General features: G+C 35.1%; 1 protein-coding gene across 19 annotated transcripts in view; it reads left to right on the top strand.

Moving 5' to 3' along the window:
• LOC125067160 (modifier of mdg4) overlaps positions 1-13877 on the top strand; it is a 335555-nt gene that overhangs the window by 18600 nt on the left and 303078 nt on the right. The window contains exon 5 of one of the 19 annotated variants that reach the window (XM_047675561.1): positions 11804-12303. The exons of 14 other annotated variants lie outside the window; for them this stretch is intronic. In XM_047675561.1, coding sequence (XP_047531517.1) covers positions 11804-12156 — 353 coding nt within the window. In that variant the 3' untranslated portion in view covers positions 12157-12303. Of the gene's footprint in view, positions 1-524; positions 1037-7088; positions 7385-9631; positions 9949-11803; positions 12304-13877 lie in introns of those variants that run through there. 4 more of the 19 variants (XM_047675566.1, XM_047675563.1, XM_047675575.1 and 1 more) reach the window with 4 other exon arrangements.

Raw genomic sequence — 13877 nt, 5'->3', positions numbered from 1 at the left:
CCTCGAACAAATGGTGGTAAGGCAAGTGCGTCATGATGATGAGGTAGTTATAAAGTACAAAAATATTTGTGCCATAATTATGTACTTTTAAACTTGACTCATAAATAATACATATACATTAATAATGTTAAGTTACTAGTGTTAAGCTGTTTTTTTTTAATATGTGCCAAATATTTCTTGCTCATAAATAATCTCTTAGAGAAATGTATTTCTACTGTATTTATAAATAGATGTATAGATTAACGTTCGGGATCATAGGTTATTTGTATAAGTGATATTAAACGAAACTAAAACTTAAATTTTTAGTCATTGGCTCCCTAATAAACTTTAACATTTTGTGTTTATGTTATTTCACCCCTTACAAAGTCATTATATTACAGTAGATAGTGTCACCCTAGCTGTAAGATATAAATAAGAAATGGAACTGCTCTTAATTAGTTAATACTTTTATTAAGATCAGTTTTATTTATTATTTTCATATATAATTTCTCGAATATGTATTAATATGGTTGTTTTTATTTCAGCGCGTTTTATTCGTGCGGGAAAGGGTCGACTGCTTCTCCACCGAGGCTATACGTTTCGTTTGAAGAACAACTTGGCACACGGGCGAAAACAGTGGTATTGCTCATCCCGGTTGACATCAAGATGCCTTGCTGACGTTAACACTGAGGGTCCAGAGGGCTTCGAGCGAATCGTTCGTTCTCGCTACGCCCATAACCATGCTCCACCAAACGTGCGTCGCTTCGCAGATGGACGCTACGTCGTGCGTACGCCGCATCAGAGCGGACATCGTGCTCCCGCTCCCTTAGATCCCCACCATCAGCTGCTACAATTACAGCACGCTTTAGCTCTTTATGCGGCAACAGCCCATGCTACTGCTACGGCAAATGCCACCGCCGCCGTTTCGGCCGCTACTGGGACTGGTCCCCAACCTTCACCCAACGCGATCCAAACATCCGCGCAACATACTCCCGCTGCAAAACCACTTCTTGTCGATACTCCTTGTAATGAGGAGGACTAATAACGAAATGAAACATTTGCGACTAAGGCTCTCTCTTCGTATTTGAGCGTACACTGGTGTATTAATTACGAATTCATGTTAAATGACGATAAAATATCGACCAACCGATATTTTCAAAGCTTTTGCACTCGTATTGTAGAATAATTTATGGTTTTAGACTATTTACTATTATTATTATTATTATTATTATGTAGGTTATATATTGGGATAGGATGGCGTATACTTAAAGCGATGGCATTGTTGGATATCTAATGTGGTTAGTTTTAAACCTTAGGATGAGACGTTGGTGTATTGGATGTTACGGCTACCAGTGGAATGTACCGATCAGCATGTCAATAGAAGTATTGATGTCGTGACGTATTAGGTTAGGCGGTCTTTTCGAGGTCTATAATGTTATTCGTATAGGTGTGGGTTATTTATGGAAATGTATAGGAAGGTAAAGATGCTTCATAAGTATGTAAGAACTGTTTGAAAGTTTAAGGGTCATCACACAAGTAATTAGGAACAAGTGCATGAAAGATCGCAATGAAAATGATAGATAAAATACTTAGCGCGTATTTGATTTCCCGGTTATGTGTGTGAAAGACGCTTATGGTGTCAGAAGTTATCGATGTCAAGATAGATGATAGATATATGGTTATTATCCGAATACCAGCCCATTTAAAGGATTAATTTACAACGTCGGCTCGTACATCTGAGCAGCACCATCGAGACGGGTAATGCTTGTGGACTCAGAACGGCACTAAGCAAGTTGGCAACACATGGGGTAGGTTAGAATCAGAACTCGAGAAGGACCGTAGGGAATGTTGCGATCGAAACGGGTGACATAGGAGAGGTCGGCGGCCGCTGCGCCGTCGACAACGCGTTGGTGACTGAAACGCGAACTCGGTTCGGATTTAAGCAATAAAGGATCCCTCGACTGTACTTAGAAATATTAATTTTATTTTGAGAGATTAACTTTTACAAATTCAGATAATGCTACTTAGACAATTAGACGTCCGCCTCCTTATCTGTAAGTAATCAAAGTATTGACTAGTTATCAAAGGTGTTAAATATCAACGTACCTACCTTCGAGTGTACACGCCTGCTCTTGCACGGCACTCGTCGTGGCGCGCAGACTTCAGTCGATGTTGCTCTGCTCCTTAGGATTGATTTTAAGTACTTAAGCTCAATCAACTACCTCTTCACTTTTTATACGGGTTTTACAGATTAGTTTAATTATACAATTTTATATACACGAATAAATACTCAGAAGCTTTACTCGAGTAAGGTGTTGTAGAATAAGCTAGGCTAAGCTAGGTTAGGTTAGCGTGGCGCGCCGGGGCGGTTCGCTGCGCAGGGTCCGGCGCGTCCTCTTATTACCTCTTATTGAAACTCAACTACCTCTTTACATAGTTTTAACTTGTACTCGAGTGTTTGCTGTTGATGACTGTAATATAAATAGACTCTTTTGAGACTGTTGTCTAAATATATTTTATTGATTGTTTTTTAATAATGATTTGTTGCTTGTCGAATTAATTTTTCAATAAGAATTTAGGCCCATTTCTCTTAAGACTCTGATATAAGTACAAATTTTGACTAATTTTAATTGTTATTAGATAACTTAGTTACTACGGGGTCTTAATGTGTGCGTAAGCTATAAGGAGTTTACCTAATTTAAGTCGTAGATCATGTCAAATAAATCGTACTTGCTATACGGTTAGCAAGTATTGGCAAATTCACAAAAACGTACTTGTATTGTGTGCATCGGCGTGTGGAGTTGTTAAGGTAAGTTATGTACGACATCGGTATCAACAATAATTTGCCGTCGGAAGAATTGAGTGACGGATTTAAATGATCAATATTTGAAACTGTTTGACATGTTCTATTGTACCTGAGATATACCTTACGCCAAATAAAAGATGAACGGTGAACCGCGGCGACGACTCTGACTTATGATGTTCGTTACACTTAGCATAATATGATTTAATAATATTTAGGAAAATGACAATATTCGTCAATTACTTTGTATTTACAAATTCTTCTATTGAACGAGAATATGTAAATTTCTTATATTATTATATATGCTTCAACCCCCATTGGAAAAAAATCTTTTCTGTCTGTGAACTGTCTCACGGAGAGCAGGCCTTAGCTCAGCAGTAGGCAGTTCGCAGGCCATTACTATATTATATACTGTACTATACTATATTCTAATAGATTAGTTGATCGTTCGCTTGTTTGGGATAGTCACAGAAAATGCAGCACTTGAACATTATACGGGGCAGGAATTGTAATAATTGTATCTGTATTTATATAGTCGTTGTTTATTATGAATCTCGTAGGTAGTGAATTGCGATGTACGTTGACCGTTTCCAGTGTCGCCTCGGTTCAGGCTAAGGGCCCGTTTAATCTAAATTATCGATTATACCTATCTACCTCAATCTCTGTTACTATTGTATACTTCAAATCTTATAGTGTAATTTTGTATTTACCGTATTATAGTAAGATTTTTTGGGTTCTTGTACGGGGTATGTTTTGTGAAATATTAAATTGTACTTATCAATAACCGCTGGTTTTATTTCGTTGCATTGGAAAGTAAACAATTTAGACGAACTGTGTTTTAATTCCTTTATTTTATTTTCCAAATACTGGTGTCGGTTTGGGTAAAAAAGAATACATTTGTAGGTATTATATTGTTTCTGACAATACAATTTGTCGCAGGCATCAAGTATTTGAAATCGCGGCGCGGCAAGGTTATCATGATGGTGAACACATTCCCGTTCTGCGAAGAGTCTAAGTTGCGAGATAAAGTTATCTGGCGCTGCACTTCGAAGAAGACCAACTGCAAGGCGCGCATACACATGCTCGGAGCCAACGTCGTTGCTGTGAAAGGCATGCACAATCATCCTCCAAGAGCACCATTGTCTTGATACAAATGTAATCGTGGAAGTCTTACGTCCGCGCTTTTTGTACCAGCTTCGGTCAAGGCTCTCGTACCAGATCTTAACGCACATTTTTTTAAAAAGTATTCCTGTGCATACTTGTTTCATTCCTATCTCGTGTTATATTGGGATTTTGATGTTATTTTAATGTTATAGGTTAGAATTTTGCATAACCGTTAGGCTAAGGCCGCATTGCGAATTAACTTTGCGTTTTTTATATATTTGTTATGTTGTTTATCTTTGTGTCAAAGCACAGACACCATACTACTATTTGGCGAGTTTTAAATCGAAAGTGATACTAATGTCCATGAGAAGATGTGTGGCAGAAATTCGATGGAACAAATACGCGTTTGTTTTATCGCAGTGCGGGCTAGTCCTGGTGCTCACTCTATGACACAAAATCTTTAAAGTAACTGCTGCTACTAAAAGGACGTAAAGACGAGGTAGCAATATTTTAAGCACTGTTGAATTATTAGAGATTGTGTTCACCAGAATATGCTGTAACGTTATCTTAGATGTTGGGCATTGAATGCTTGTATCTGTAAATCTCTTTTTCGTCCTAATTTGGTGTTCGAAAATATTTAGTTATTCTCGTCTTTCTTCAAAAATATCCGTATATTAGCTAAACATAAAACGATATATGAACTTTATAAATGTATACGTTTTTAATTATATTATCAAATTGTATATAAAATCGTATATATTATGGTTAAAATTAAGACTATACAGTTTATTCCGTATTTTTTAGTTATAGAAAAGAGTTACAGAGTAAGCAATAAAGACAATTTATACTTTAATGTGATTGTGATTCAAGTGACAATATTAATTATATAAATAAATTATTTTAAAATAAATACACAAGGAGCCCCAAGAAGGAACTAAATCAATAACTATAAAGCATATGAACCATTCCATTGTTAATATTTACTGTTGAATTGAATCCGGTGCTTGTAACGTTTGTATTATTAACAATATAAATTTTTAATTGTTACGAACTTAGTTCTTTAAGTAATCGTAGTTTTATACCCCCGATACATAGCTTAAGTATAGCTCAATATAATAAAAAAATTAATCGTTAAACAAAACTCAGTTAAGTACGCAGATATATGGAGGGATCAGCAATAATTTGGCTTGTGATAATGTATTTGTATGTAATTGATAGTATGACGTGGGCCGAGACAAAGCTACAAACATAGTATAACTCTTTTTTAGACATTTACGTATTATGTGAACACGTTTAAATTAATTTTAAAACCAGAAATGTTGGACACTGAATGCTGGTGACATTCTCTAGTAAACTTAATCGTATTGTCGTTTTAGTACCAAAGGTATTACAATAGTATTTTTAATGCTCTGAAGAATTCGCAAATGTAGCGAAATTAGGAAAATTTGTTACGATAATCGAATGTACTTTGTCTGAACCGCAGTTTGTTTTGGAGGTATATGTATATAGAATAGAAAACACTGGGATCATTTTATAGTTGTATTTAATACAAATATATACTCGTAGTCGCCTCTGTTGTTTGCGTACTCAGTTATTATATTATGTTTATAATGTACTTACTTGTGACCGTGTTACAATCGATTTAGTATATTATATCGAAATTATGAAGTGCCTTCACCGCGGGATCATTGTCAATTTATTAATAGTTGTAATGTAATCGTACTGAACATTCCTTTTAATTCTTATAAATATGCTTTACAATATACAATACATTGTATTTTAAAGATATTTTAATGTAGACTTAAGGCCTCGTTGATTTTATTAAGAGTATTACTCATTAAGGTTTAAATATTAAATATGTTTATATAAATCGTTTAGTATTTATTTAAAGAAAAATGTATGAATATTGCATGGCTTATCGCTGAATTGTTCACTTATACCGAGACATCAGTATTTTGTTTTGGTTTGCTTTCATACAGAATTCGTCTTAGCTCTTGAGTAGATTAGTGAAAAGTGATACAAAGATAACATTTGCGAGTTTTTTTTGTAATGATAAATATTCGTGAGACGATATTCGGTGATTTTTAAATAAAATTATGTTCGGTAGCTGCACAACGCGAGGATGTCAACAAGTTCACATTCAGCGGGGGGCAGAAACAAGACAGGATCATAAACGGCGGCTTTACCTACGAGAAAGAAAGAACGTTTCCCAACGGAAAGATACGCTGGCGCTGCACTCACAAGTCTGGCACCTGTGGCGCGAACATTTACACTATCGACTCTGACGTTGTGTTGTTTTATAATGAGCATAATCACGAGTAAACCGCATATTACATTACTAAAATCGTCGTTCATTAAAATAAGCGTTTTTTGAAAAAATCTCTATAGTCAAATAGTTTTAAATTTATTAAAATAAACTCTTAGTTTATTACTATTTTTTAGCCTAAAAAATTCCCATCTATGTTATCATCATCCCAACTGAATCTCAACGCGGTACTAAAATCTATCAAAGGGTTTTTAGATAATGCAGATGTATGATACACAGTAGACAAGCAATTACTTTATGTTTTATGAACTAAATGTTCCATATATATATAAATAAAATTGTATAATATCCGATGCTTTCATCACTACAAATATGTAGACTCGTGGTAATATGTTTATTTTTTCATACGGCTTCTAGAAAATGTAACCGCGATGTATGTACCGACTGGCAGAGGAAAGAAAAATCTTGTTTTGAACGGTTACTCTTTCAACGAGTCTCCGCCGACGTACTGGGTGTGTTCGAGGAAAAAAACAATAGCATGTCGAGCGAAAGCCAGGACTAACAAGAAGGGCGAGGTTGTTTCCTATCACAACGTGCACAACCACGAAAAGCCTTTATTCTACCAAATATCGACTAAGAAGAAAATTCGATTATAAGCATATCTATTATTTAATTTTGACAGTAACGACCGAAAATTTGTTAAGTATATGTAATATATGTTTATAATTTACGTTTATTGGCGTTTTGTCGTGTGTAATATTTTCAAATTCAATATTATTGGTATAAAATATATGCTTTAGATATTTTTTCTAATTTTCTAATTGTTGTTAATTTGTTAAAGTTCTTTGATTATTGTTATTACTGTTGTTTGAATTGCCAAAAATTAATGCAAGTTATTTATTTCATACTGTTATTAAATCGATCTATACTTTTCAGAAGCATTCTTCCTTCCGTCGAGAGCTGGTAAATCGGTACTCATATTCCAATCGAATAAATTTTGGGTAAACAACCAATACCGGGATAAGTTGAACTGGGCGTGCCGGGATAAGGATACGAAGGGATGTCTTTGCAGGGTGCAGACGACGATGAATGGACGCTTCATACGTATTAAAGGAGGTCACAACCACGAACCGAATTTTACACCTTTAAATTTTGATGCACCGACCCAAACGGATAAACTTTTCAACGATTGGCATACTCCTCTTAAAAGTACCTAGCGCAGATCTATGAGGTGATGAGGTATTAAATTACAAGGATCCAATCGGTGGCTTTTGTGGCTGTGAAGTTAGACCTGATAAACAATTCGTAGTTAATGTTTTCAGAAAACACGTTAATTCCTTCTCGAGTAGATTTAATATGTATTTTTCAGTTATTTTATTCATTAAAATTTCGAGATATACGAGTGTAACTTTCCAAATATTTTAGACTTAAATACCAATCATGACAAATAATATACTAGCGATATAAGACAAAACGTTTGTGTATGTATATTTGATAGTATAATTGTTCGAAAAGATATGTTTATACGGCAGGTGCATGTTATCGCGATGGTACACAACCATTGCTACTGTTCTTTATAATAAACTAGTTTTCCTTGTCTTTTGATATTTGAAAAGGGTATCGTTGTTTATAAATTTGCGGTTAGGCGAATGACCAAGGTATACATTTAATTTTATTTAAGTACCAAATTCAAACACCGAATTAGTTTTCTATTGTTTAATATAATTTTGTACGTTTTTTTTTAATTTACTACTAACGCTAAACGCGTTGCATATTGTGGTATACGTTTAGTATGTATTGGTTCAGTAGGTTTTTTAGTTAGACATTACAAAAACCATCTTCTCTTGTATTAGTATACAATTCATAGGTTTGTTTAGGGTTCTAGTGTAGGATACACTAGAACCCTGAACTATTTATAATATATTTTTTCACTTTCATAATCAGATGGGACGGTAAACCCGACAAGACCGTAAAGAGTTCAGGTACAAGATTAATTACCTTAAGTGCTCCGGGCTCCCATTGTGCATTTGTTTATAGATAAACTTAACAGATTTTCAATAGACCGTTACGTCGATTGCACCCCGGACCTTAGGATCGGCAACCCTATAGGCTAGCCACTTACTAGAGTATCTCACCGAGGCAGTGTTGATAGTCGCTGTAAGATGTGTTTTAAGAAATGATGTTAGTTTTAGGAAATGTCACTTTAATTCATTCCATTATGATCTCAAAATATTTTTTTAAGATTGTTTTCATAAAAAATTCTAAGGAAAAATATTCGTATATCACATTCTAATAATAAGTCTTATAAATATGTCAAAATATTTAGAATCGACTAAAGATGGCAAAGAATCTCTGTATACACTTTTTTTGTTATACTTTAATTAAGTAACTTTATTATTTAAAAGTACCTATAACGTGAGTGCCTGCAAAGTTTTGTTTTTTTTTAGCGTATGTAAGAAACGCTAGTTAATACTATAATATTTATAAATAATATGTAAAAGGAACAAATTGAATAATAGCGTTAAATATGAATTTACGATTAAGGAAAGCTATATATAATCGGTACGTATTTATAAAATGAAATTATATTAGTGTGTGGTTAATTAAGATAACGAGTTTTTCGTGTTATGAAAATATAATATTTTTTAAATATATATTTTATAAGGATTTTTTTTTAACACCTAATATTTTTAGAATTATAGATTGTATGAAAAGGACATCTAGCTTTTTTATATGACTTTTGTTATAAAAGAGCAATTTGTTCTGAAGGTTCGTTTTCATATTTTTATATTTTATACATAATTTTTTTTTACCTTCTAATCGCACGCGAAAGCTTAAATGTCGTGTGGGTGGAAAGGTATCTTTTGATCTTATTACAGTGCACTGGAGTCGATCCCGTTTCGGTAACCCAGTGCTAGTTATCGGGGGACAGAGGTATCGCCGTTGTGGACAAATAGTAATCGGAAGAGGCACGTGGCGATGCATCAAATCAGACCTCGGCTGTAAATCCTATGCCATCACTCAGTTCAACCACGTCATTGCTATCGGCAACCCGCACACATCTCACGAGAAAAAGAAGATCGTTTCAAAGAGAAGAAAAAAGAGGAAAAATCCGTTTTCTCCAAAAATAAGGTTTAATGGCAAAGGCTTGTGAATAGGGTTGTATTAAAAAAAATGTACACTTTCGCCTTTAAACGACCAAGTTTATGCGAAGGCACCTCTAAAGCAGTAATTGTAAATGCTGGCTAATTTACAAACATTAGAGTGAGAGATAACTATCGTAATGAAACAGAAACATGTCACGTGAATCGATTTAAATTAGTTCTAGTCGTAATGAATGTTTTATAAAGGTCAATTTATAAATAAATGGAATATTATTTACCTTCTATTAATACTTCTATACATTAATGCTTATGCGCTTAAAAAGTAGTCTAATTGATAATAAAACGACCTATGGTTACTAACAATTCAGTTCTTAGTTGCAGGCACAGGCACAGCTGTACAAGCGGATATTCCTCCTACCCTGGGACTGCCGTTCCCATTTCCCTGCTTCCCGGGACAGTTCCGGTATTGCCTCAGCAAACGCGGCAAACCGGCTATTGAAGTCGGCGCCCATAGATTCTGTTTCAACGGTCGAGCCGCCAGTGGAAAGGTGTGGTGGCGATGTTCCAGAAACCCGCGATGCCGAGCTGCCGTACATACGTTTGGGTTGCGCGTCGTACAGATGAACAGTGCCCACACTTGCGGCGTACGCGCAACGCCCCTCAGACCCATGTTCTAAACATGCTCTCTACACTTAATCTCATGAAATGTCTACAAGTCATTAAGAAGTCAATTCAATTTGCACCATATCTGGGACTGCCGGTGTAATTTTGTGGTGGCACACGTCGTGATCTCAACGAAAATTTATTTTATTCGATGACGAGAGTTGGAGGAAATAGTGTCGCATTTAAAACTGGCTCGAAATTAAATTCTTCGAATGGAATGATTATTACTGTTCATGTGCCTTTCCACCGGTGGTCACCATACGCTTTCCGTAATGAAGCATGCGAGATTAAGCAAACGTTAGTTTGCAAATTTATTGATAACTCTCCAAAGAGATTAAATATAGCACCTCTATGTTATACAAGTACCCTAGTTACGTACATGGTCTGTGTCAAGTATACGAATATATTATTAGCACATTAGTGAGACCGTTTGCATACAATAACTTGAAGGCTGATCTTAGGCGAGTGCGGAGGAACGTCCTCCCCTAATCACATGTAAATTAAAATTTTAAACTTATAGAATTGCATAATATATTTCTTATTATAACAGTGACAGATATTTAAGGCCAGTATTTTTTTACAGTATTTTTCACTATGCATTTATACAAAGAATATTTTTTGTATGTTTGTGCGGAGAAATAGGAAGTTTAATCTTGCCTATGTCTCAGTCTAGATCTTCCGCGCGACGGTCCTAGGTGTAGTTTATTGTACAAAGTGATAGTTCTCTTATGATATTAAGTATTTTTATATATTACTTTTACATATTTTTTTACAATTTTATTCGCGTATTGTATATACAATGATTGTTGAAAAGGAGTCCGGCTCCGAATGGTTGGTTTCGGTTTGCGATTACCAGGTTGATTAAGTTATGTTGTCGAGTTGCAAGGAGATTGTTAATACCCAGTCATGTCATGTCATGTATACGATGTTAGGATCTAATGTACGAATCGTTAAGGTAGGGGATGCATTTACTGAACAATTTACTTAATTGTAATACTCAATGTATACGTTGTAGATGTAAGCTTTTTTGTTTTTAGTGAGATCTTTATATTTGTGAAACTTTTTAAGATTATTTTTATTTTCGCTTTTAGTATGTACTTAAATACCATATTTTATTAAAGATTCTATGTTATAGCTCTGGCTGTACTTACACAAAGATTTATTTTTGGATGAAATAGCTATATAACGCACAATGTTTACCAATAGAGGTACCAGTTTTACCATATAAGATGTATACGATTGTATTTTTAAGTTAACCCTTGGAGTATTATTTTGAAGTATTATTTTATATTGTGATAAGATATTTTATATTATTTTAGTGGAAAGTATTAATTATTATGGATAAAGGTAGCTACAGGCGAATGTCGCCAAATGGATGAATGTATACGCTGTGTAGTGAGTACTGGTAGTGAGAAGAGTTCTCTCTGTATAGGTACAAAGAAACGATTATATTACGCTCATGTCAGTCACGTGGTTTTATTGCATCGCACGCCACTTTCGCTCCTTTGAATATTTGATTAGGATCTATAAAGCCAAGATTTATTAACGCAGGCATTTTATTAAAAAAATAAATAAAAACAAAACATTCTAGATCATTTTTAAGCTTGGAAACCATCTAGAATTTCTCTAATTTATCTTGCATGTAAGCCATCTAGATTTTCATGAATTTGTAACTTTACATTTGATAGAAAAGTGTGAGGCACAATGTTTCACAAAACTCCCATTATTGTTTTTACAGAACGATTAAAGGTACGAAGCATTTAATTTATCTATTAAATATTTCATACTTATAATTTTAATGACTGTAAACGTAATATTTATTTGTTAGCAAATATAGAGATGGAGGCTCTTCGCATATATATCATAGGTTGTACGTTGTTGCAGGATGGTTTTATATACGCTCAGCGCGGGGCGGACTGCATTTGGTTGCTGACGGCCACATTTTCTATGAAGATGGCGGTTCTCATCCTCGACGAGTGACATGGAGATGTGCGCGATCGTATCAGAAAGCGGAGAGATGCCAGGTGGCTCTATGTCTCAGGGACGGCCGTTTGGTATACTTTCGAGGATCGCACAATCATCCGGCGACGTATAATCCAGCTAAGCACGAATCGAGGAGATTCGAAGTGGATCCGATGGGGAAGTATAAGATCGTGGAAAGTTGTGCTCCTCGCACGTTGGTGGCGGCGCCGGCCCCAATTCTCCCGCCCGCGCCGCACGCCGCTCTCTTCCTCTAGGCCTGGCGCGACCTCCTTGTACGCGGCCTGTTAGACAGGAGGCATTAAGCGCATACTTGGAGAGTCGCTCGTGAAACGATTGTATTGCTTCATTGTTTATGTATATTTGTTTGTCTGTATTCGACATGAAACTGCATTTATTTATATACAACACTAATTAAGAATATTCTTTAAAGACTGCCTAAGTTACTAAATAGCGTGATGCCAAATTTATAAAATATTGTTTTAGTATGTTTCTATTATTTGTACTGTTACTTGTTACACTTGTTGTTATAATATCAAGCTTACTTAGACATTTCTGAGTAGAACGCTTCGTGGGGTTATGTCCTTAGCTCCAAATATGATATTGATAGTTAGAGTTTTAGTCCCCGAGTTCGCCTTGTACCAATGCCTTAGCGGCCGATACTAGAGTAAGGATGTAATTATTTAATGATATATAAACTGTGTAACATGGTGTGCAATATTCTCTTACCAAAGTATTTAGAAGTTATGTATACAAACTATAGCTTTAATAATAGTGTAGCCGTCTTGTTGAAGCTTTTTTACAAAATTCTATTTATTGACCGCGGCGTAGGATGCGGCACGACTGATAGACAATGTTACGAAATACTCCAATATTTATGATTTGTACTTAGACGTAGATATAGAATAGTGTAGCCTTATTGTATACCAGCTTATGGGCTGCTTAATATGAGCGATAGTTTTTATATTAGAGATTATATGGATGTGATTGCGAACTGACGCCAGTGACCACTTATACTTGCCTAAGCTCAATCAACTATGATCTTGTACTGAAAGTACCTATCTCGAGACTATAACCAAAGATTTACTTAGACTTCTCTTTTGGAATGATTTGTATTGCTATAAGTACTGGATTTCGTGTAACGTGATGGTATTCGTTTATTATTCCTTTTTATATGATTATATTACGGTGTTTATATTATGTAACAACAATTGCAATATTTTGTTAATGTTCATAAATCAAATGATATTCATGACGTTACTTTCATTCATCATTACCTTTTTGATTACAGAAGTCACGAAATATAAAAAAAAAATATTAGTGTTTCGCGGACGTTTACTTTTGTATAGTGTAAACCGTTAACAACGTCTTAATATTCCACTGCTGGGAAATAATCGTGTTTCTTTTCAAGGAGGGATATTCGATATAAAGTTTGCTACTCTGCTCCACTGCGTTCTGGTGAATATGTTTTTCTTTATAACCCATCACGCGATTAATTGTAAACACAAATTACTTTTGTACGCAGTATTATTCACGTCGAGAACCAGTCATACAGAGGAAGAACAACTCCTAAAGATGGGTGGTTACTGGTATAAGCTAGACGCCTGCTACAGGGGTAAAAGACGTTGGACGTGTTCTCGAGGATGCGGAGCTAGGATACACACGTGCGGAAAGAAAATTGTCTTCTCCGAGCTGCGACATCGCTGTAGGAATCATTGTAACTATACGGTGTAAACCACGCGCCATTGGTTTTAAATAATAGCATTAGTGTGTTTTGTTTGTGTGTGTGTGTGTGGTGCCATTTCCACATGCACACTTGTGATAAAGGCAGAAAATTGTCTTCTAGCAAGTTTTAAACTAATGATTTTTCTTATGTTAGATTTGTTAAGATAATTGAATACATTCTCTTTTATTTAAAGTTAGGTTAGCAACAATTGTTTTTATTGTAACGCTAGGTTTTAATAGAAGTGACCACCGT

The sequence above is a fragment of the Vanessa atalanta genome, chromosome 11 (genome assembly GCF_905147765.1).
Source record: "Vanessa atalanta chromosome 11, ilVanAtal1.2, whole genome shotgun sequence".
NCBI lineage: Eukaryota > Metazoa > Arthropoda > Insecta > Lepidoptera > Nymphalidae > Vanessa > Vanessa atalanta.
This window is presented reverse-complemented; position numbering and strand designations above follow the sequence as displayed.